At 48.2% G+C, this 21781-nt stretch overlaps 8 protein-coding genes across 8 annotated transcripts; 3 read left to right on the top strand and 5 right to left on the bottom strand.

Annotated features, from left to right (window-relative positions):
• The first annotated feature begins 460 nt into the window (after positions 1 to 460).
• Positions 461 to 1943, top strand: BABINDRAFT_131229 (uncharacterized protein). Its single transcript, XM_019127043.1, has 4 exons — positions 461 to 545; positions 611 to 1299; positions 1560 to 1834; positions 1893 to 1943. The coding sequence occupies exons 2-3, from the start codon at positions 737 to 739 to the stop codon at positions 1570 to 1572; spliced, it is 576 nt and encodes a 191-aa protein (XP_018985585.1). The 5' UTR covers positions 461 to 545; positions 611 to 736; the 3' UTR covers positions 1573 to 1834; positions 1893 to 1943.
• A 1205-nt stretch (positions 1944 to 3148) lies between these two features.
• Positions 3149 to 4788, top strand: BABINDRAFT_161219 (uncharacterized protein). Its single transcript, XM_019128702.1, has one exon. It carries the CDS (start codon positions 3212 to 3214, stop codon positions 4643 to 4645), a length of 1434 nt encoding a protein of 477 aa, XP_018985584.1. The 5' UTR covers positions 3149 to 3211; the 3' UTR covers positions 4646 to 4788.
• Positions 4789 to 4814: 26 nt separating this feature from the next.
• On the bottom strand, positions 4815 to 6015 carry BABINDRAFT_161218 (nicotinamide-nucleotide adenylyltransferase). The gene has a single exon (XM_019128701.1). It carries the CDS (start codon positions 5884 to 5886, stop codon positions 5041 to 5043), a length of 846 nt encoding a protein of 281 aa, XP_018985583.1. The 5' UTR covers positions 5887 to 6015; the 3' UTR covers positions 4815 to 5040.
• Positions 6016 to 6169: 154 nt separating this feature from the next.
• Positions 6170 to 6690, bottom strand: BABINDRAFT_161217 (peptidylprolyl isomerase family protein). Its single transcript, XM_019128700.1, has one exon. It carries the CDS (start codon positions 6622 to 6624, stop codon positions 6175 to 6177), a length of 450 nt encoding a protein of 149 aa, XP_018985582.1. The 5' UTR covers positions 6625 to 6690; the 3' UTR covers positions 6170 to 6174.
• Positions 6691 to 7409: 719 nt separating this feature from the next.
• On the bottom strand, positions 7410 to 8351 carry BABINDRAFT_7712 (uncharacterized protein; the record flags this gene model as incomplete). The annotated part of the gene is made up of 1 exon (XM_019132666.1): positions 7410 to 8351. One exon carries the CDS (start codon positions 8349 to 8351, stop codon positions 7410 to 7412), a length of 942 nt encoding a protein of 313 aa, XP_018985581.1.
• A 1860-nt stretch (positions 8352 to 10211) lies between these two features.
• On the bottom strand, positions 10212 to 13682 carry AGE1 (Age1p; the record flags this gene model as incomplete). Its single annotated transcript, XM_019132665.1, has 1 exon — positions 10212 to 13682. The coding sequence occupies one exon, from the start codon at positions 13680 to 13682 to the stop codon at positions 10212 to 10214; it is 3471 nt and encodes a 1156-aa protein (XP_018985580.1).
• Positions 13683 to 15945: 2263 nt separating this feature from the next.
• BABINDRAFT_35970 (putative serine/threonine protein kinase) lies at positions 15946 to 17576 on the top strand (the record flags this gene model as incomplete). The annotated part of the gene is made up of 4 exons (XM_019131744.1): positions 15946 to 16025; positions 16079 to 16962; positions 17185 to 17303; positions 17373 to 17576. 4 exons carry the CDS (start codon positions 15946 to 15948, stop codon positions 17574 to 17576), a joined length of 1287 nt encoding a protein of 428 aa, XP_018985579.1.
• An 875-nt stretch (positions 17577 to 18451) lies between these two features.
• BABINDRAFT_161214 (uncharacterized protein) lies at positions 18452 to 18825 on the bottom strand. The gene has a single exon (XM_019128699.1). It carries the CDS (start codon positions 18803 to 18805, stop codon positions 18599 to 18601), a length of 207 nt encoding a protein of 68 aa, XP_018985578.1. The 5' UTR covers positions 18806 to 18825; the 3' UTR covers positions 18452 to 18598.
• Positions 18826 to 21781: the final 2956 nt, after the last annotated feature.

Raw genomic sequence — 21781 nt, 5'->3', positions numbered from 1 at the left:
TCGCTAGGACTGCAACACACATATTTTCGGTTCGGGCAATGATGTTCCATATTAGTAAGCACCTCTCACATGGAGGCACTATCTGACAGTGGTTAACAGCTTATAGCACTGAATATCAAACTACGATCCTTAATAAGAATCACAACTAATATATATTAAAAGCCAAGGTCTATAATAAGTGTATGAATAAATAAATAACTGACACGGCACACGGCGGAATTCCGCCGTTCGCGATTCTCCGGGAACATGCCTACAGCAATCTTATCGACACTCGTTATCCGGTGACAGGAGCCGGTGGCACTGCATTATCAGCGTTCGCTTACATCGCAGCATCACGGCGATCCTTTCCCCTGAATGACACCACATTTCATCCCCCCATCATTCATAGGACTCATTCTGTTAATCAGACGTCCATCTTCTACCCCTTCAATTATAACCCGGCAGAGTTTTTAAAGCATTTCCGTTAGACCTGAGAGCCGCCTTGCACCCTTAATCGCGGATATTTACAACCGCTTGTCTCTGTTAAAACCTAGTACGGGTATACTGTAAGCGCCAGTTTTCCTGTTTAGCATCTTTGCCACCAGCAGCTTAGTATTAACCGCCAAACTAGCCCCCTTTCCCCCAATTTGATCTCTCCCCTTTCTCCTTGATTAACCCACCTACCCTTTATCCATCCGACCCCCAATCACCTTTGATTGTTGACAATTTATTCGACTCCCCTTCTCCAGCTTCCAGAATGGGCCAAACGGGAAGCCGTGTTGCGGAAACAGATATGCCGCCTTCCAGTTCGTCGCTGTTTCCACCTGACTCCCCGCGAAGGAGGCGCCGCTCCACGTTATCGACAGCCGGTACGCGGAACATCCGAAGACGTTTCTCCTCACGGTCCCAGCGTCTCCACCGGCTCTTGAACCGAACCTCGAGCTCTGATGCTCAAGAGATTCCCCGGGTTGTGACGGCGGATTTGAACACCCCCGAAGTCGAAATCTGCCCCACGTTTCTCCATCCAGCCCTCGCTGTAGCTTCTCAGCTGCTCAACTACAACCATTCCGGGGATGTGAGCCCTGCCATTCAGTCACGGCGGCCATCAGTAGAAAGCATTCCTCTGGCCTCTCTGACGCCCTTAATAGATACCCACTCCGTGCTCTCTGAGGGTTTACTTGGAGATAACCTCCCTCCAATCACCCGAAGCACCAGCGCGGAACTCTTTCCGGTGAGAGAATGGCCACGGTTCCACAGAGCAAGCAACCCTCGCCGTACTTTTGAGCCGCTTTTGCGGCCAGACGCTGACCCCGATTTCTCGTTTCTCGTTCAAACTGATTTCTTAAGCCATTTACTAGAAATTGCATCGCTCACCACCGCCATTTCGCTAATCGCCCACACCCCCAATAGCCACCTGAGCATCCACCAGGGGATAAGAATCGATAACCGGAACCGGGCAGCGTTGCCAAATGATGACGCGAGTTTTGGTGAATTTCTCGAATCCTTGAGGCGAGGCCTCCTTAGACGGGAGCTCACGCCTGAGGAAGAGACTGATGATCAGAGAGTGTCGTTCTTCAGAGCGTTTCGCTTTGACGGGGGGAATCCAAGCCAACCTGCGGCCGATCTGAACGTCCCGGGCCATGGCTTTTCGGCCTTGAATGGAAACCCCCCTTCAGAAGGGCCTTACAATCCTGGTTACAGGGCGGAAAACTCCTTGAACCCAGACCCACTGTCTACCTTCTTTGAACGGGTTAGAAGCACGTTTAGCATCCCCCCCGTTGCGGCCACGCCTGACACAGCAGACCGCATAGAGCCTCCAATGCCATCCTACCGTCCTCCTCCACCACCTCCGGCCATGGCCGATAACGTACCGGTCATGATTGTGGGTGTGAGATCGGTGGTTTCAAGCCAACCCGCCTCCCCAACCCTGGAATTTGAAGGTCTGGTGCGCTCAGCGATGCACGCCGAGACTCTGAACGGCTTCCTCGACGGGATGTTTTCTCCGGAAGAAGATCCCGAGGAGGTTGATGATTTGGAGCTAAGAAGAATTATCGACAATTTTACCGGAGAGAACACCGGGCACGAGACGCGTAGATCCGATTCATCTGCAGACTCGTTGGACGAGGTGTTGGACGAGTTCTTTGAACTGACTGTGGACCAGGGAGACGCGCAGACCAACCTGTCGGCCTCGGAGGCAAGAACGCAAATAGGCTCCACCCCCGATTTTGGTGAGTTTTTTGGCAATAACGACCATCCATTCCTATCAGTTGCATCCACCATCAGGGAGGCTTACCAGCGCCGGAGAGAACGAAGAGAAGCGAGAGAAGCGGCACGTGAGAATCTCCAGGCGAATGCCAACATGCAGCCACAGAGAACCTGGGTCATCTACGTGATCGGAAACACTTACCCTCCATCCCATCCGCTTCTCACGTCCCCATCGCTCATGACAGAAAACCCAACCTACGAGGACTTGCTAAACTTGTCAGAGTTGTTGGGAGACCACGTTAAGGATGTGGTCAAAGAGGAAGACGTGTCTCGCGCTGGCTCGGAGATTGTGTTCAAGGTGTTGTCTGATACTGATAGTCTTAACTCGTTTGCGACGTGTTGCGAATTGAAGGGCACTACCGCTCCTGGAGGACCGGATACCAAAACTGTAGCGCTGGGCGATAAGTGTTTGATTTGCCTTGATGAATACGAGACTGGTGATAAAGGCAGGGTCTTGGACCAGTGTCTGCATTTCTTCCACACAGAGTGTATTGACTCGTGGTTGATGAAGGGGAAAAACAGCTGTCCGTTGTGCCGGAAACAGTCAGTCTCAGTCTAGTGTATATACCAGTATGTATGTGAATGAAGGACGTTATATTTTTAGCTTGGTGTGAAACGAAAGTGTATTTATCGGGTGGGTATCTTTGGCCAGATTGCTGAATTTTGAAAAGCGAATTCTAAGGAAGCTGGTTAATTTGTGATCCATGCCATGCGCATATCCCCGCATGCATATGCGAGACTAGAATGGCACCCAGCCTTTGTGGACCGTCGTGGCAGCTATAGCTTCCTGCTTTGTGGTAGACAGTCTCTGTGTCACGGAAACCAAAACTCGTTAATCTCCCTCATCTCCTTAGGACCCCCAGCTTTTACTATTAAAAATTGGACAAAGAATGATTATTCCAGTAGAGAGCTTCTCACAAAGTAAAATAAAAAAAAACTGAAAAAAACACACAACAAAATACACAAAATGAGACATTCAACCAACTTGGCTATTATCATCTTTCTCGCTTCAATTACAAACGTGAACTCCTCTCCTTCTATCTTCAAGCACGAACTGAAAGATGCCTTCATCTCTCTCCGGGAGCAGCAAGACTTAAAAGGGAACGGAGTACTGGCGGTAGACTCTAGGCTTGGCACTAACCCGAGCTATATGGACATATGGAACGGTGGAGAGAATGCACACTTTCAGGAAATATTTACGGATGATCAAACAGAGGTCCCCGAGGACATGGAGGTCCCCGAGCACTGCACGAAGGAGGTCTACAAAATCCACAGCTCTGGGGACATTGCCGCTTTGGCTGACTGCGAGACAATCACAGGGTCTCTTGTTTTTGAAAACTACCAGGATCCGGTGATTGACTTTGGCGACATCGTCCATGTGGCGGGGAACGTCAAAGTCGCTAACTCCAGCCATGTTGTGCGCGTTATTTCCAACAAGTTATCAGAAGTGGGGGGCATGCTTTCCCTCGAGGAGTTGACTTCGTTAACCTCTGTCTACTTTCCGATGTTGGTGGCGGTTGATCAGCTAGAGTGGAAGATTTTACCTATTTTGAGCACCGTCAATCTCGACGCTGGAATCAGCAAGATCCGGAGTATCACCATTTCTGATACTTCGCTTGTGGGGTTTACAGGATTCGAAGTGGACCTGTTAGACATTCTAAACATCAACAACAACCGTTTCCTAGAATCGGTCACGTCAAACGTGAGAAAGATCTCCCAGGAGTTGCTCATCTCCGCCAACGCCAAATACGCCGAGGTCCGCTTCCCGTCCTTGAAGTTTGCAAACAACATGACGTTTAACGATGTCTCCATGCTTGATTTGTCAAATATCGAGCTGGTGGAGAATTCCGCCAGTTTTATCAACAACAAGTTTTCCGCCTTGAAGATTCCCAAGTTGAAGGAGATTGGGGGAACGTTGAGTATCAGCAAGAATACCGGCTTGAGCAGTGTGGAGTTGCCCACATTGGGCGAGGTCGGTGGGGGGTTGATTGTTATGGATAATGCTCTCTTGCAAAAGCTCAACTTTTTCCCAAAGTTGTCCGTCATTGGCGGTGCGATTGAGTTTACCGGTAACATTAAAGAAGCCACGCTTGCTAAGTTGAAGTTGGTGAAGGGGAGCGCCATTGTCCAGTCTACAGCAGCCGCATTCGATTGTTCCAAGTGGACTAAAGGCGACATGGCCAATACCATCAGAGGGGGCCGCATTGAATGCACCGGCGGAATGGCCCAAGAGGACATGATGTCCTACGACAACAGCAACAGATCGATTCACAGATTGGAGAATGATGCGGGGATTCGCGGGGGCTTGAAGCAAGCCCTTAGCTCCTCCGGATATCTCAGCTGTCTGGTGAATATTATTTATCTCTTTGCGTCATTGTTCTTGGCGGCAGTAATGTCCTAAAGTTACACAAACCCAATTTCCCCAAACCCAATTTACTCGGTTGATACCTGAGTGTCTTTTCTTGAGTTCCGGCTGTTCAGGCTGCGTCAAGATTAATAGTAGTACAAAAACATATAACATTCTTTGTAGAAACAATATAAGCGAAAGTTACTACAGTAATCTGAGCTTAGCGGAGACAAGGCAGAGCCTTTAATAGCCGTAAACGACTAGCGGGATCCTACACTAACAAGTTAAACGTATGAGTAGAGCGGTGCCACTCCAGTGGATGTGCTTTCAATACAGAATTTAATGCCGAAGATTAAGAAACCTCACACGTATCCTATGGAATGTAGGTACGTTCCTTTGGTATTCTGTTCCATTCTATGACCGCTACAGGCGGTAAACTTCCAGGTATTTCAGTCCTTATACAATCCATGCTCTTGGATATACTTAGCAATGCTCTGGGGAAGCTGCAGTTTCCAGTCGTCGGTTGCACTCGGTACGAGCTTTCTGATCCCCGAGGAACTGGTATCGATGCTCTCTTGGAGCCCATCCACAAGAAAGATTCTCTTGTACCACTCCTGAGGAACACCCTCGAGTTTGCCCTCCTGGATGCTCTTCACATACTCCCATTGTTGAGGGATCGATAACCGTTCCTTGTCTCTGGTCAAGGTGAAAAGCTCTGCCTGCTGCATGAACGTGCCCAATGCCTGCTCCACGGTCGACGGAGCGTAGTACTTCGGGTTAAAAATGCGGATTAAGGTGTCAAACCCCGCCAAAAACGTAAGCGTAGGTATCACAGGAGATCCCAAATCCGTGAAGTGGGAGATAATGGCTTGGGATTTGTCGACAAACTTGGCATGCGTAGTGAGGCCCACGGAGGTTTCGATGGCGTACTCTGATCTGATCTGATCGGCAAGCAAACACATCATGGCAATACGATGCTCAAAGGCGGCGGCGGTGAAGGCGGCGGTTTTATCGGCATTGTTCACGGACAACATGATCATGAGCCGCTTCTGCTCCGAGTTGTGGAGGTGCGGGGTGGACACCGCCCGCGCGTCAAAGTTATACTGCAAGGCTCGAACCACCAAGGATAAATGGGCATTGTGGGGCGGATTGAACGAAGAGTCGAGAATACAGAGTCTTGTGGTGGGGAGTAGACCGGAGGGGGTAGGGTTTGGCAGGTAGATGACTCTGAACTGCGAACCAGAGGTGAGAAAATCGCACAACGCCCTGGCACAGATCTTTGGGTCTCTGTTCATAATAAGGGTGAATATGGTTGGCTAGTAAGAAAAGGTGAGGTGATCTGCAATATCAGGAAGCGTTGGAGCTATGTGAAATGAAGACAGCATCAGATAAAACCTTGAGATTTTCGATTTTCCCCGCAGAGACTAATAACAGGGAAGGGCAAAAAGCACGATGTTGAGATTTACACAGGTGTAATATATAGATAAAGCATTAATTGTCAGTACTGGCATAACCAATGATTATATTTAAGTAAATTACCTGGAATAGAGATCTGCGACATGAGAGTAGATTAGATAGAACTCTTAAAGCTCGTCTCTTTCAATTTCCTCTTCTTCCTCTTCCTCTTCCTCTTCCTCCTCTTCTTCTTCTTCATCCTCTTCTTCTTCTTCCTCCTCTTCTTCCTCCTCCTCCTCTTCTTCTTCCTCATTTTCAGTCACTGGTTCAGACTCAAAAACATCCTCCTCATCATCATCTTCCAACTCAGCCGGAGGTTCGTAGCCCTCAATACCCACCAATTCAGCTTCGAAGGTGAGGGTGGCATCAGGCGGAATAACACCACCGGCACCAGACTTACCGTAGGCCAAGTGTGGCGGAATGGTGAGTTTACGCTTTTCACCAATACACATTCTGGTCAAACCCTGATCCCAGCCCTTGATAACCTGACCAGACCCTAACTCGAAGGTCAATGGTTGGCCTCTCTTCAGAGAGGCGTCAAAAACAGTACCATCCTGGAGCTTACCGACATAGTGCATGTGAATTCTGTCACCCGGTTGGGACTTACGGTGGCATTCTTCCGCTGGAACGGACTTGATAATTCCTAGAGGTTAGTGATTGATAACCAAAATCTGGCTGGAAGATTACGTACCAATTCTCAATTGGTCGGCCGCAGAGACGGCAGACGCCAAGGCGGCAAGGGAAATGGCTAACTGGGTCAACTTCATGTTTGTATATGATTGTGTTGGGATGCGCAGAAGTCTAAGGATCCGGATTCAACTGTTTTTTTTTGAAGGGTTGTGGGGGCTACTCGAGCGGCTACCAACGGGGCTACGTGTTAATCTCCAGTATGCAGGTCATCCCCAATTCTACCCCGTGCGCGTGAGAAGGCAATGAAGCGTATCACATGCACCGGAACTGTAGTCCCAAGGTCCAAGAACTAGTGCGATATGGCTCCTCGGAATGTCAAATCTATGACGCTCTATCCCTCGGTATACAGATCTCAACTACATTGAACTATTTGAAGAGAAGTATATTAACAAACAGTTGAATAAATAATATATAGAAGCTTTTTGGACGAGCGTTTCATCTTCGGTGTGAGTTTTTTTTTGTAGAAACCAGCGCCTCGCAGTAAGAGATAATAAACGTAGTAGTAACAGACGGGGAACGGAAAACCCAAGCAGGAAAGTGGAAGAAGAAAAGAGCAGAGAAAAATAATAAAGCGCAACCCAAAACAAACCAAATAGAAATAACAAAAAAATATAATGACTAAAAAAACAAAAACTTCAAGCTTGAGAGAGGGAAGAAACCAAGAACCGCCAGCTTAATAGATACGGCCTTGTTCTAGTTCCTCAATGGTGTCCTCGATAATCTCTTCATCGTCGTCGTCTTCCACCAACTCAATGGTGGCATACTTGACCAAGTCCCAGCGCTTCCAGAACAACTCACAATCGCTCGCAGCATTGGATTCGACATAGTCCTGCAAGTAGTACTTGGCCTTCATCAAACGGGCCTTCAAGTTCTGCAACTTGCATCTGGATGGCTCTTCCGTCGTGTTCGAGGCAGGGTTAAGCATCGAAGGACGTCTCACCGGGGTGGCCACCTGCTTGGTCAGGTACCCGTAGTCGCTCTCGTAATCGGTAATGTCGGTGGAACCCTCAGATTTGTAGCCTTCGTCATCGGTAGCCACTGACGCCGGAGTAGTCGGGATCTTTTCGATGTTACCATAGCGGTACACCTCTTCTTCTGCATAAGCGGTCATATCGCAGTATCTAGCCCATGCGGCGTCGATCGAGCCAACCAAATAATCGAAACAGCGCAATCTCGCGGAGCGGTCAGAGTCCAGTAACGGCTTCTTCAGCTTCGCAGACTGGGACGTGGTGGAGGCGTAACTGGCATTGTACTTGTTCTGAAGGTCTGAGACGGAGTTAGTTCTGGTCGGCATGATGCACGTGGCGACTGAGTCAGCATCCTCATTGTCGTCTTCGTCATCGCTGTATTGGCCGACAGCACGGCTGATGTCCGAGTCCATGGACCACATGGACATGCGAGTGGACGCACGTCTTTTGGCCCGCAACTGGTCGGCGTCGTATGAAGTATCGTCGTCGGAGTCGTTCAACTCATCTTCGGAAGAGGAGCAGATTGCGGCACCGGTCGCCAAAAACACATCCTTGGATCGGATGCATGCCTTTTTTGGCGACGACGTGATGAAGGAACACTGGCGCTTAAGCGACGGGAGGGTGATCTGATGGGATGCTAAAGCCATGATGAAAACTTACAATGACGTCAGGAACGTGCTCAGGGGGGGAGTGCGGTTACCAAAAATGTTCTTGCAGGAAAAACAAAAACCGGATTGGGAAGGAGGTTGCTCGAATATGTAGGGACACAGAAAACGACAGCGGCGCAAAAAGGACAGCGGTGTGTGTGACTAAGTATTCGGTGGCAAAAAGGGTGGTTCTGAGCAGCGCAGTAAAGGCGTCAGATATAACTGGTTTATAGGGAATAAACAGTTATTCGTTCGATGGTAATAAATCCAGACCAGCTAGAATCGTTTGGTATCAAAACTAGACTATGTTGTGTTGGGTGGAACGAATTAACAACTAGCACAAAGGAAAGAAGGAGTTTTTCTTAAGTTACTATGGGGGAAGGGGTGTTGTCGCGAAATTACTAAAGGGTGGGAAACAGGAAAAGCAAAGAGGAAACCGGGAAGAAAACAGGAAAAAGTGCGAGTCAGCAAGCGGCGAGCAAGGCAGAACTCCCCAGCGCAAACTGTACCCGACAAAGGTGAGACGCTAGCCCGTTTGCGGCTGTACCTATGTTGCTTCTAGGAATTTCTTTTTCTTCCAAAGGCATACGCTGATTGGACAACCTTATGCGGTTGCCAGGGAAATTGACGCACATCTGGGTAGGGTAATGCACCTTCCCGCCACGTGCATTTTAATTAGTCACAGAAGGCTAAGATTCTGAAACCAACTTGTGAGGGAAATAGGATTATCTATGGGATAATTAAATAGCAAAAAGCGGGAGTTGCCATTTGAGGGGCGACTGGTTCTAGTAAAGAGCCGGCCGGTTTGAAGTTTATCAGGGTGAGTGTCACATCTCCAGTGCAATTAAGAGTTTTGGAGGGTGTTCTGAGGATGTAAGTGGCTATCAATAGATACAGATAGGCTTATTGTTGCATACTAGGCCCACTATTTTACTGTGATACAAACTTCGCCTTACTCTCAAATGGGGTAAGGGGTGTAGATGGCTTACGCTCGCTCCACGAATGGAAGCCATAAATCTGTTTAAAGTATGAGGATAAACAGCTATAGAGTTAGTGTATTTCCACCGTTCTGGGGATAATATGACGACTGGGAACCGGAATGCTACACCTACGTTGTAGGGCCATTCAAACTGTCTCTGGAACCTCTATTGCCCATAATATTTGGCGATCGTACATTTAACGATGGACCCTGAATACACCAATCTGCTAGAAATGATTAATCTACTAGTGAATAAATCGATTGTGACGTATACTATGGATGAAAAGTGCTTAACCAGGAGAAAATGTTCATGTACTAATGCTAGCTCATGGTTGACAAGCTTTGACTCTTAAAAATCGGTCAATCTAATAGTTCATACACCCTTCGACTCGCTCAGATCATTCCCCTTATCTGGAGTGTTATGACAACAATAAAGGCTGGTGATTTAAACGTGCCCATTTATCCCATAGACGTTAACGGCGGATATACTCTAACCTCTAGTCGGTCGATATTCTACACGATTATCAGTTGTGAACTTTGAGCTTCGTTATTAAACCTTGCCATAGTCTTGGTTAATCGTAGTTCTAAGAAAGCGTCTTATCCTCACAATCCCTTAAGAATCTCCAGCTCACTATAGTCGTCACATGCCCCTTTTGGGATAACTGCTAATTTCTCGAGAACAACTCGGCTTTCGCCTTTTTTTTCTTCCTACAAATTGAAGCACCTTGCATGTCAAATCCTTAAAACATACTCACTTGCCAATTCCGTAGACATTTCTCCACTCCTCTCGTGCAACATCAGATATTTGATCGTTCAGGGCTAATGAGTCGTGAGCGCCAAGGAAATCTCATGCGGGGTGGACGAAATCGCTCCAACGATTACTACGCCTTTTGGTGTCTCCCCGAAAGTCGCCGCGTAATCCTTGCGGACATCTTCTTGGACCCTAAAAACGACTGCGGCGTGTGTTCCACCGACGTCGGTGTTGACACAAGGCCCCGTTCGTTCTGCGGCGCCACCGTGCCGGTGCCAAGGAACCGCTTAATCTTGTCTTGCCAGTAGAGCAAGGCTTGTGGGTGGAGCTGGTTAGGGTTCTTGACCGGACCATCGATATTGCACCCACTGAGAATAAGCAATTCAGCGATATCAAACACGGGGCGTTCCTTTGTGCCCGAGTACTTCACCAATGCATACTCAAACAACGTGAACACCGAACTCGTCTTGCTATCTGACACGGCCATATTGATATTTGCCCCCGCCGCAATCGTGCGGATGATATCATTAAATCTATGCTTCGTGATCGCAGATACGAGCACTAGATTCACGTCCCCGTCCACAAGCGACATGTACAACTTTAAGCGGTATTTATCGGTGACAAACTCCAACCGCTCCGCGTCCGCGATCCCCTTTGCGTAGTTGAGCTTCTTACTTGACGCCAACGTCGCCTCTAGATAGCGGTTAGCCTCGCGATTGTTGATATGCATCAACAACGACTCCGTCTCGGCGGTAAAGTTGTCCAACTTCAACGACTTGATCTTGCTGATGTGTGAGCCGAGCGAGCGGTGGCACGACGAACAGTTCACGCAGAACACCACCAAGAAGTTGATTGAGATCCACTCGACCGAGTCGGGCGAATCGCAGTCCACACAACGCAAGTTGCTGGGATCCACGTCTTGCACCATGCGCAACTGATCCGTGTCTGCTACCGAAAGCTCGGGCTCCCGAACATGCGACGTCATTGCGTTCATCCGTGAGAGATCCACCTTCGTGGTGGGCGCCGCACGAATCTCCGATCCCTCTTTGAAGGGAGAGAATTTGGAGGCAACACCGGAGGTGGGTGAAAACTTGGTGGACGAGGGCATAACCTTTTTGGTTTCTCGCACCGGTTGAGAAAACAGCCCGTGACTCGTTTTGAGTGGGTACGGCCGTGGGGCAGACAAGCCAGGCGTTGCAGACAGACCTGCTGCCAGGGTCTTCTGGAAACTCTCGCCTGGCAGCGTCAAATGCTGTCCCGCGTCGTAAAACGCCTTCGCCCATTGGCGCTGCTCGTACTCACTAACAGCCTGGAAAACGTGTTTGTCGCCCGTAGATGTCATGATCTCCAAGCAGTGCTTGCGCTTGTCGTTAGGGGTCGCCTTGATGCTCGCAAGGGAGATGTCGATCGGTTCGTGTTGGCGGATAGACGAGCCCTTGCGCCAGTCGGAGTACTCGAACAACCGACCCTTGTCCAAAACCACCCATTCCTTGTGCCACCCCAACTTTCCCTGTCCGCCTTGGACGAAAAGAAGCCCCGCTCTGTACCCAGGCGGGTTCTTGGGCGACGCCAGGGACGTGGGAGCATCGGGCAGCGTCGGTTGGTTCGCCAAAACGGCCGCTAGTTCCTCCTCCGTTTCTGCCAGCGAGATCCGTCGTCCAAGCTGCTTTCGTTCCGCCGCAAAACTCCGAAGGTTTGCAACCACACCGCCAACCGAGTCTATCTCCGCGTCCAAATTCGGTTGGTCCACCTCCTGAAAAAAGGACGTCATTGCAGTCATAAATGTCTGCGTGAACTCGTCCGAGTTGAGTCCGTGGAGGTAATCAATGTACCCGAGCTTCGCAAGCTCAAAGCTTTTGCGCTTCCGCAAACTTTTCTCGTCCTTGCTCTTACCGGAAGAAAGGTACTTGGTCAACCATGCGTAGTACTCCTTTGACTCCTCCTCGAACTCCTTTTTGCGCGCAGCACACATGTTCATGTCGTTGTTAAGCAAGGCTGTCAAGGGATCGATGAATTTGGCCTTATAGGCTGCAGATTGAAGCTTCTGTTGGGCTCTTTCGGCTGAAAGGTACGGAGTGTAGGCACTTGTAACAATAGGTGAGAGGCCTGTCATCCCAGCGGGGCTGTTAGTAAGACGCACCAAGGCGCGGGTGAGCTCGCGAGTAGCGGCCGTCGACAACTGGAGACTCTGGAGAACGGCTTTGGCGGCTCCAAGCGTGTCACGAACGAGCGCTCGGAACTTTGGGATGTTTTCCTCAAGCTGGCGCACGGTGGAACGGAAAATCGGACCGTCCTCCGTGCAGAGATTGTATGAAGCCAGAGTCGAGGTTTGGGCCAAAGCCGAAGGCTGTGACAAAGGCGGGGCCTCAGGCAGTGGCTGAGACAAAGACTGATCTGGGGAGTCCTGAACTGACTGCCGAGAAAAATTTCCCATCTGTTGGGACTCTACGGGTGTCCTTGGTATCCCATCCGCTGTCGCTGGGACCCCGGTCCTTGTTTCTTTCTCCGCTTCTTCTTCTTCCTTGGGGGAACCCTCTCCTTTATCCAGAGAGGCCTCACTGGGCGGATTGAGGGTGCTGCTCAGTGTATTGGGTGAGTCGACGAGCGTTGGTAATGTCGGCGGAAGGTAGACCAGTAACCGCCCATTAGCGTTAGGCGGATACCTTGCGGAGCTGAAGTCAAAATCTGGAAGATCTTCACAGTTGCTGCTTCCGGCAGGCGACAAGTTGGGGCTAGGAAGCGGGTTCGCAGTGTCTTCCATTGGCTGCGCCGACAAAGGCTCAAATGGCACCTGCTTCTTGCGGTTAATCGTAATCGGCGACAGCGCCCCTTTCAGGTTACTTGGCGCGAAAATTGTCGCGGGCTGACGAGACGGTTCAGTCAAAAGCGAAATACTTTGATTTGATTCTGCTACCGGCTCTCTCAGATCTGTTTCCAGCCCGTTGGCCTCGCAGTTAGTGCCGTGTTCAGACTCCATATACAACGAGACCTTCACAAAGTGCTTCAACGTCACCTTCTCCGTGCGTCTGTCGCGACACAAACCCGTGACAAGGAAGATCACCTTTCCTCCACGGGCGGTATCAGATGGCAGGAGGAACTCTGGGATGGAAAGCATCCCGTCGCTGTCCCATTCAAACAGCCTGTGCGTGGACACGTGGGGAGGCGCGATAAAGTCACCACTGTGCGCAAACTGCGCGTCCATATCTGAGACCAAGGCGTCGATTTCGGGGTACGATGCGGCCTTAAAGACAAAGAGCCTGCGGAGGTCGAAAAGCGTGTAGTCGGGGCTAGGTTTGAAGTGAAATACCACATTTGAAAAGAACTCACCTGGAAGACGGAGCACAAGCGGAAAAGCCGACTCGTCGAATATATCCATGTTCTGCACGTACGTTTCTGTTGCAGGCTTATTAATGCGTTTTGCCGTTGCGGAGTCGAGGATATCACGGAGGATCCTGAAGTGCGCCGTGCGGGAATCTTTGCTTGCGATGCGCACGATGGACACATAGCTCGTGGCCGCGGGATTGGTAAGGCGTAGCTGCTCAAGCGACAAAAGGCTTTCTTCGAACTGGAAGTACGGGAACGCTAGATCGAGGATATTCATAATGTGGCGGACAGTGAGATGTGCAGGGCGGCTGAAAGAGCCAATTACCGAATTGAATGATGTAAAATTGCAGTGGCTTGCACTGGATGATTAGTGTCGTTCAACAGCTTATTCTGAACGGCTAGATGCTTGTCCGTGGCCTTTGTGAATCGTCAGAAATGGTTCGTGGCCTTTTGAAGTAGTTGAATGGTTTTGCCAATAGCCACTGAAAGCACAAAAGATGGTAGCTGCTAGGATGAATTTATCTGAGATAGACGCAATTTGTATGCTGTAGTGGCAACGGAGTGTGAGCCTTGGATCAATGAACTGGCGACTATCAAGATAGATCCGATGCTACTCATGTCTGGGTCAGCTTCATGCCGCAGCGGTGTTTTTCTTGACGCATTGATGGCAACGAGTCCGTGCAGGAAACACCGACACGAGCCGTTTCACGGGGATATGGGGGTCATGTAACTGTTGCTATTCGGCCCGATCCAAGGAAACACGAGATGAGCATCGGGGAAACCCGAGATGTGAGAATTGAAGACATACGGAATGTGGGAAACGTTCATTATTGGATCCAAATGGTGAAAATTAAAAATAATGTATCGTAGCCGGGGTATGTGTGAATGCTCTAATACGAGACATTATAATATACGAGATGTTCTAATTGATGGCATTTTGATACTGTAAAGATGGTCTGATCTGTCCTTCTTCGTTATAATACACGATGCGCTGAATTGGTACGGATAAGCGGTCTGGTTGGTGACGCCCGTATATCCAGAAAGGATTTGTTGAATTTCCGAGAGTAGCAGACCGGGAGCTAAAACATTAAGTGACAGCGGTAGCTACAGCAACCGTTTCTCTGGGCTTGGGAGGAACGCTAACACCGTGTAATCATGTTGCCAATCCTCGTGTGTTTGGCTAAATATGTGATACCACAAGCAACTTACTGGCCATTCAGACTTGGAGAATATCGAATGCAGGAGTTGTCGAGAGGTTACGCAAAGCCAGAAACGGTGTCGTACGATTTCCGTGGCTAACCTTTTGTGCATGAAGTTGGACGGGTAATTGTAGGTAGCGGTAAGGAATGCATGTATCGGTACGGTTTTTAAACCAAGATGGAAGGAATGCGGTGGATCCGGCAAAATGTGCTGTTTGTTTAGACGTCGTGGAGAACTAGAGAAATACTATTCCCAAGCTTTATGGCTGGGATTTTAGAGTCGAACTCATTTTTAAGTAACTGCAGTGAAGCTAAGCTCGAACCCTGAAAATTATTTAGTGAACAGGGGTCATTGGAGGTCTAACTATTGAGCGTAGGCTCCGGATATCCACACAAATGTTGGGCCTGGGTAGGTTGGAAACGGGTTGGGCTAAACGGTTAAAAACTAAGGGTTCTAACTTACTTTTAGGGTTTAACCTTTCGGACTCGATGTGTCATGATCCCCGAATACGGCTATCACCTTGCCTACTGTAGCAAGGACTACCAGGATTGCTAAAACTTGTAGCTACCTCTAGCTGAAAGGCTATTCAGTTATCCGTCGATTTTATCCTTATCTCGTATGTTAAATACACCCGCGGTTTACCCTGTAGCATTCTATTGCCCCGAATTCATGTGTCTGAGACTGGCATGCAGTGCTCACAGTGAGATGTGTAGGCTGTAACGATACTTTCCCTGGTGGCTGAAGCTTATGGCCAGCCAAATATCGTCTCCTTTTCTAGAGCCACCTTCCTTGGACCTATTCCCATTCGGGAATCAGACGACGTTCCTGCTCCGTCTGTAGCCGGCATGAAACTCTATCTCCCAGAGTCGTATCGCCAGGCCGTACATATTAGTGTCAATCTCGCATATTCCGCTGCATGCGGCTTCCGTACCATGGTGGAAACAAGCAGCCACAGACTTATAGGTTTTGTGAACAAATTGCTAGTAACATGCAGACTTGGCTTGGCGGAATAGTGGAGTTTGGAGAGAATACTAGCGCGGTTCGAGGTAGAGATTGAGGGCAAGTAAGGCCCATTCAATTAAAACCGGCGCCAATATCCTTAGTCAGTTGACATAGCACCGTTTCCTTGCTCCTCCAGAGTATCTATTCTTACTAGCTATCCAAGTATTGTGCCTCAGCGCAGCTCCTCTGTCAAAGATCTTGCTTTACTCAATTATAAAGGCAGGCCTATTTCACAGGGACTGCCACTTTTAACCGAGCAGTGAAACCCTTGGAGACAAGACCATCATCGCTTACAAAGCTTAGTAAGGTCGTTTCTCTTGTTGTTTCCCCAATTCGCTATGAACTCACAGTCCCCTCGCGACCTCTTTCTGCTCCACGAGTGCGTGGGAAAAGGCAATTTCGGAGATGTCTACCGCGCGTACGCAATTACCTTATCTGCTTGTAGTCCCTGACACTAATGCTGGCCTCTAGAACAGAAAAGAGCACCAACCGGATCGTAGCGGTCAAGATCGTGGATTTGGACGAATCAGACGAGGACATCAACATTCTAATTCAAGAGGTCCAGTTCCTCTCCCAGTTGAAATCACCCTATATAACCGGCTACTTTAACACGTACATCCAAGATGTTTCCATGTGGATCTCCATGGAGTACTGTGGTGGGGGATCATGCGCCGATTTGCTCAAGTGCCATCGTAAACTAGACGAAACAGCCGTGGCTTATATCACCAGAGACGTCTTGAGGGGCCTCGAATACTTGCACTTGCAGCAAAAAGTGCACCGGGATGTGAAAGCTGCCAATATCCTCTTGACCGCCAATGGGGGCGTCAAATTGGCGGATTTCGGGGTCAGTGGGCAGCTCAGCTATACCCAGGTCAAGAGAGATACTTTTGTAGGGACTCCATTCTGGATGGCCCCGGAAGTGATTCTTCGGAAAGCGGGATACAATGAAAAGGCTGATATCTGGTCATTGGGCATCACCGTAATTGAATTGGCCAAAGGGGTACCTCCTCACGTTGGCGGGGAGCCAATGAAGGTGTTGTTCCAAATCCCGTCCATGCCAGCCCCGTTGTTGGAAGATGATCCACACGGCACTGCCTATAGCGACTTGATTAAAGATTTCATCAAGTACTGCTTGGTTAAGAATCCTGCAAAAAGGCCCTCCACCACCACATTGTTGCGCCATAAGTACTTCAGGTCAATCCTGAGAAAGTACACGCTCGTGCCTTTGATTCAACAGAAGGATCGCTGGTTGGCAAAAAACTCCAAGATTAGCAAGAGCAAGAGGCCAAGATTATCACTCGATTATGACCCCACGCCGTTGAATCCGATCGATTGGCGGCTCACGGAGAATTGTCGTTCGATCGGCGAACCGCTCACCTCTAGTCTATTGACAGGCGAGGAAGAGAAATCCTGGCTTGATTTTGACTCTACCGATGCGAAGGTGTATAGATTAGCCATGGAGGCCCCGTTACTCCACACCAAGCACGGGGAAAGAGGACCAGGGATCTCTGGGTCGGTGAGAAAATCGTCGCCTCCGTTGGTCCAAAAAGAAGCCTTGATCAGATCTTCAAGCGAAGAGAGTGGAAGCACACCGAATTCTGGTGGGGTGTCTCCTTTGACTCCGAAGACTAGTGGTGGTACATCGCCATGCACCTCCACGCCGCCTCAGAAAGATGAAAATAGGAAGGAAGATCACGTCCGTGCAATACCCCATCCTCCGGCAACAAAACCCTCCCCGGTAACAAAACCCTCCCCGACTTCTGAGTCTTGTAGTTTGTCTCTTGATGGTAATGTTATCTTGGCTTGCTTGAATCGAGTGGCGAGCCGGGCAAAGACTGAAGAGACAAAAGTGAGTGTTTTGGAGTTGGGCAGGGTCTTGCACAGTTATGAAAGCAGACAGCCAGGTTTGTGTGAAGCGATTGCGGAGGAGATTTGTTTGTATGTGCACAAGCATCGTGAATTTTTATAAAGGCCAAAATTGGTGACCCTATTTATTGGTTTCGCTAAATAACTAGATGATAAACATTGATGTAAAAGTTATATTTGTTAATAGCAGGCACAAAGCAAATATCGGTGTTTGAGCGTATGTTATTAACGCAATGCTACATATACAAGCGATTTATGCATATAAAATTCATATTTAAAAGCCCCACCACGGTAAACTTGAGATATACCTCTATACACTTGCCAAAGGATATTTAATTAATAGCATCTACAGAGATTCTGGTGCTTGTCACCCGACAAGCACCGGATACATGTCGTCAAGCCAGCACCCAACAAATTGTTGTAGTTAGTATGGCCAAGCCTAAAGCGGGGTGCATGCATACAAGCTGGGCCATGAATTTATACAATTATATATTTATGCTTTGGAGTTTGAAAATAGTCGGATTTGCGGAATTGAATGACCACGTACGACTTCATGATTCCCCTCCAGGTGGTACCCCCATTGTATGTTCAGGCCGAGCACATCACCCGACGTGGGTCGTGTACTTTACGGCGGGGCAGCTGCAGCCAATGTTCGCTAATCTGAACAGAATAATCTCCCGATAAAGTTTGAAAAGTAATCCGGGAAAAAAATGCCGCAAGAAAAACCAGAGCAAAGGTTTTCTGCTTCTTCGGGCTCGTTCCGAGCCGTTTTTGGAATCGACCCTTCCACCCCTCGAAATATATAATTTTTCCCACCAGGTATTTTAGGCTTTTTAAGATGCGCAGCCGATAAAAAAAAATCTCACTAACCCCCCAAAGTAAAACCTTTCAGAAACTTGACGAGGTCCCAAAGAACAACTACAAATATCAGATTACAGTATTAATTTTATTGTATGATCTCTATGGAGAAAAACCGAAAATATTTATAAACCGAGTGCGAAAAACAGAAATTAGGAAACCGAAGCTGAAAGGAAGGCGATATACAGCCAATTAATGGTACAGTGCTAAAGAAAATGGGAGAGGAAGGTCGTACCCCCGACAAGGCGTGGTAGAACAACCAATTTCTTAGAACAACAAAGCAACACCGGCAGCGACGGCAGCACCAATAACACCAGCACCAACAACGTTGGAGTTAGCAGCACCAGTAGACTTAACGGTGGTGGAAGTACCGTTGGTGTGGTTGCTGGAGGTGCTGTTGGTGTTGGTGGTAGCGTTGTAAGCAGAGACAGAGGCGGCAGCGGCCAAAGCGATAACGACGTTAGAGAATTGCATTTTGAAAACTGAGTGGATGTGATGTAAAACTGATAGCACAAGACGGGAAGTTTCCAAAAACCGGGAGGCCCGTCATATTTATACCTCAGAAAAAAAGTTGCCATCTGCCAGTCCCAAGGAACGGTGTGAAAGATAGGTGATAATGAGTATACCAACTGAAAAAAAAGAAACAAAACGCGCATGCATGCATACACGATTGAGCAGAAAAAGTTTAAATACAGCAACTGCCCGATAAAACTGTGTCAACCAGTTCCCTAATAGGAAATACCGTCTGGTGGATATAAAAATTTTCCACAAATATGCACTCACGCCTGCATTGAGGATTGTGTGATAGCCAGCTTCTTGTACCTCACCACCTGTCACTATTGTGTGACTCTTACAAGCGCCGTACGCCAGAGTTCCGGCTTCGCTATCGTGTTGAGGAGGTATAAATCTTTCCGTAATTTTCCTCTGGCCTGACAAACTCTCAGTTCAAGGACGAACGGACCTAAGGACGAATCAGCCTAAGGGTGAAAGAGCTCTAAGGCCTAGATTCGGAGTACCTCAACTCCGGCACGTGTAATAACGCTTATCTCTTTACCCTATTTTCTTCGCCCCCCCCCGCGAGCAAGCATGAAATATACAGGCTTGGAGGAGAAAAAAAACTCCGCCACCAAATCGCGCTAGTGTCTTGAGAGCCTAGACCGCTCTTCATGTCCCAAACCGGGATAGTATGCATACATAAACGCGGTAGTGGTGATCAGCCGTGCGACATGCAGGAGGCAATTTCACATGTTCAAACCGCGCTTCGAATGGACCTGCACGTGCCGTTGGCTTCATTCATTGGCTAGTATAATAAATCTTACAAAATCTATTTTAAGAGCCCAACTGTCAGATTCGCAATAGTACGTTTGGAACACCGAGGTCATCGTGTAAATGTTCCCTTCCCATAAATGGCATCGATCCTTGCTCTGCAGAGGTTTCTGCTTTGGCAGAATTTGCTTCTGGATAGTGAACCGCATATGTTTGCGTAGCTTGTCACAGGCTTTAGCAGGCGAGCCGTAACTCAGAGAAGCCGCTTGCTACCCCTCGAACCCAGCGGCTTTCCCAAGTATAGCTAGCCAGATTACGCGCCAGAAGAGTTCTCTGCTTCCTGTACGAATATGTACTGCATTCCTGGTATACATTTTCTTACCCGATTCGGCAAACATAGCGTAACGGTAATTAGTTTGCTCAATCGAGGAATAATCTGGCCGTTCACCGTAGAGGAAATTGCCGCTGGTGTACGTATTGAAAGCATTTCGTGGATTGCTCTGTATTCGCCTTGCGAAAAGCAAAAGGTTTTACTACCACCGATAAGCTATAGAGCAACACCTTCAGCCCGACTGTAATCTGTTCTAACACCTTCTGTCTGACTGTAATCTGTTCCAGTACGGAGTGCCTATGTTCCGTATTAGGCTACGGTAAGCGCACATATAGCTCCGCGCGCAAGGTTGCTTCCGCGTTGAAACAGAACGCTATTCATGTTTCATACCAGGTTTAGTTTGTCCCTGCATATATGTAAAAGAGGCATAAATCCTGGCTCTAACGGACGCATCTAGAAGCGATACGCGTAGTTCAAAGGATACACGAAATATTGCTTCTAATTGAAACCAACAGGGCTTGCTGGGAAGTTTGAACCAACTAATACGAGCTTAGGCCATTCCTAGAAAAGAAGGGAACCAGAAGCAATTCTAGTCATGTAGAAACTAAATAGCCAGTGGAGAGATACATTATAGAGGCCTCGCCAAATAATCGCTCAAAGCTGTCTCTCAGTGGGATGTAGAAGAAATATAGTAGGGTCTGTCGTACTTTTCTGTGACTAATTTGGAGTGGAAACACCACTCATCCAACCCGGTTCCTCGTTTACGTTTTATGACGTCAGTGCCACCTATGCGCATAACTACTTCAAAGAAGCGGCAGCAACTCGGGATATGGTAATTATTAGTCACCGAGTGGAAAAAGGTGGTCCCAGCAAGCGATATTTACCTACCACACAAAGGTAGAGTCACTCCATGTATTGGAGAGGCAGTTTTGGGAGCAAACTGGCATTATCGACTTTGAGAAATTGTCCTCGTTCCACTAAACGGTCACTACAACGTAACGGTTTTATTCTTTCCCATATCCTACCATTCTTTACCTTTGCGAATATATCAGTGGCTTTTCTAGTATCGTAATTGCTGGCGCCACATAAAACAAAATCCAAGTCTCTCAGAAAACCTCGAGCTTTCTATGGATAAGCCTAATAGCTATTATATTAATGGTTCAGCACGAATCAGCCAGACCTTCAATGATTACGCGAAAGGTATCTAAGAACGACTCGTAAAATCCTCATTTATCGGCTGGGTCCGTCTACTTTTAGATTCCTAACCTTTCTCCACCAGGTTCTAAAGACCTAGCATGTAAAAGGGTTCGGTGAAAACGGCTCAATCATCCATAAAACCTCTCTTAAAATCCTATATGCGTATGTTCAGCCGACTTGGGAAGGAGGAATCAGGGAGCCGCACCGCGATGTTATTCCCTGATATCTGCGTCTCCCTACAGCAGGATATTTCCCAACCAACGTTTTACCTAAACTATCTGTATAAATTTGTTAAAAATTAACTTTTGAGCTAAACTATTCTGGTACAACTCTCACCATTTCTCTGGCGTGGGGCGTCTATCCAGTCTCCGTATTCGTCGTGCGTGTTGCCGATTTTCCAAATTTTCGTGTGAGAAACGCGTCTGTAAACTGGCAGCACTTCGTGTTTCTCAACGCCTCTTAAGAACAAGAGAAAGCCGATTTTGTTAACTCCCCCTCATATCTTACCACCTTTTCCCTTGATCTATTCCAAGGCAACTATCAAGCTCTCTATCCGTTTGCCAAAACATTAATCCCCTTACAATTCTGCTGAACTAGCCACTGAAGGCCTGCATTCGACATCCAAGTGACACGTTTGGCTAAGATCATCACAGATA

This window comes from Babjeviella inositovora (assembly GCF_001661335.1).
Source record: "Babjeviella inositovora NRRL Y-12698 unplaced genomic scaffold BABINscaffold_5, whole genome shotgun sequence".
NCBI lineage: Eukaryota > Fungi > Ascomycota > Pichiomycetes > Serinales > Babjeviella > Babjeviella inositovora.
The sequence above is the reverse complement of the archived record's forward strand: the minus strand, read 5'-3'. Positions and strand labels throughout refer to the sequence as shown.

What these genes read in the sequence shown, in the direction of transcription:
- BABINDRAFT_131229 (XM_019127043.1), top strand. Translation starts at nt 737, where the DNA reads ATGGGCCAAACGGGAAGCCGTGTTGCGGAAACAGATATGCCGCCTTCC.
- BABINDRAFT_161219 (XM_019128702.1), top strand. Translation starts at nt 3,212, where the DNA reads ATGAGACATTCAACCAACTTGGCTATTATCATCTTTCTCGCTTCAATT.
- BABINDRAFT_161217 (XM_019128700.1), bottom strand. Translation starts at nt 6,624, where the DNA reads ATGCACTATGTCGGTAAGCTCCAGGATGGTACTGTTTTTGACGCCTCT.
- BABINDRAFT_161214 (XM_019128699.1), bottom strand. Translation starts at nt 18,805, where the DNA reads ATGCAATTCTCTAACGTCGTTATCGCTTTGGCCGCTGCCGCCTCTGTC.
- BABINDRAFT_161218 (XM_019128701.1), bottom strand. Translation starts at nt 5,886, where the DNA reads ATGAACAGAGACCCAAAGATCTGTGCCAGGGCGTTGTGCGATTTTCTC.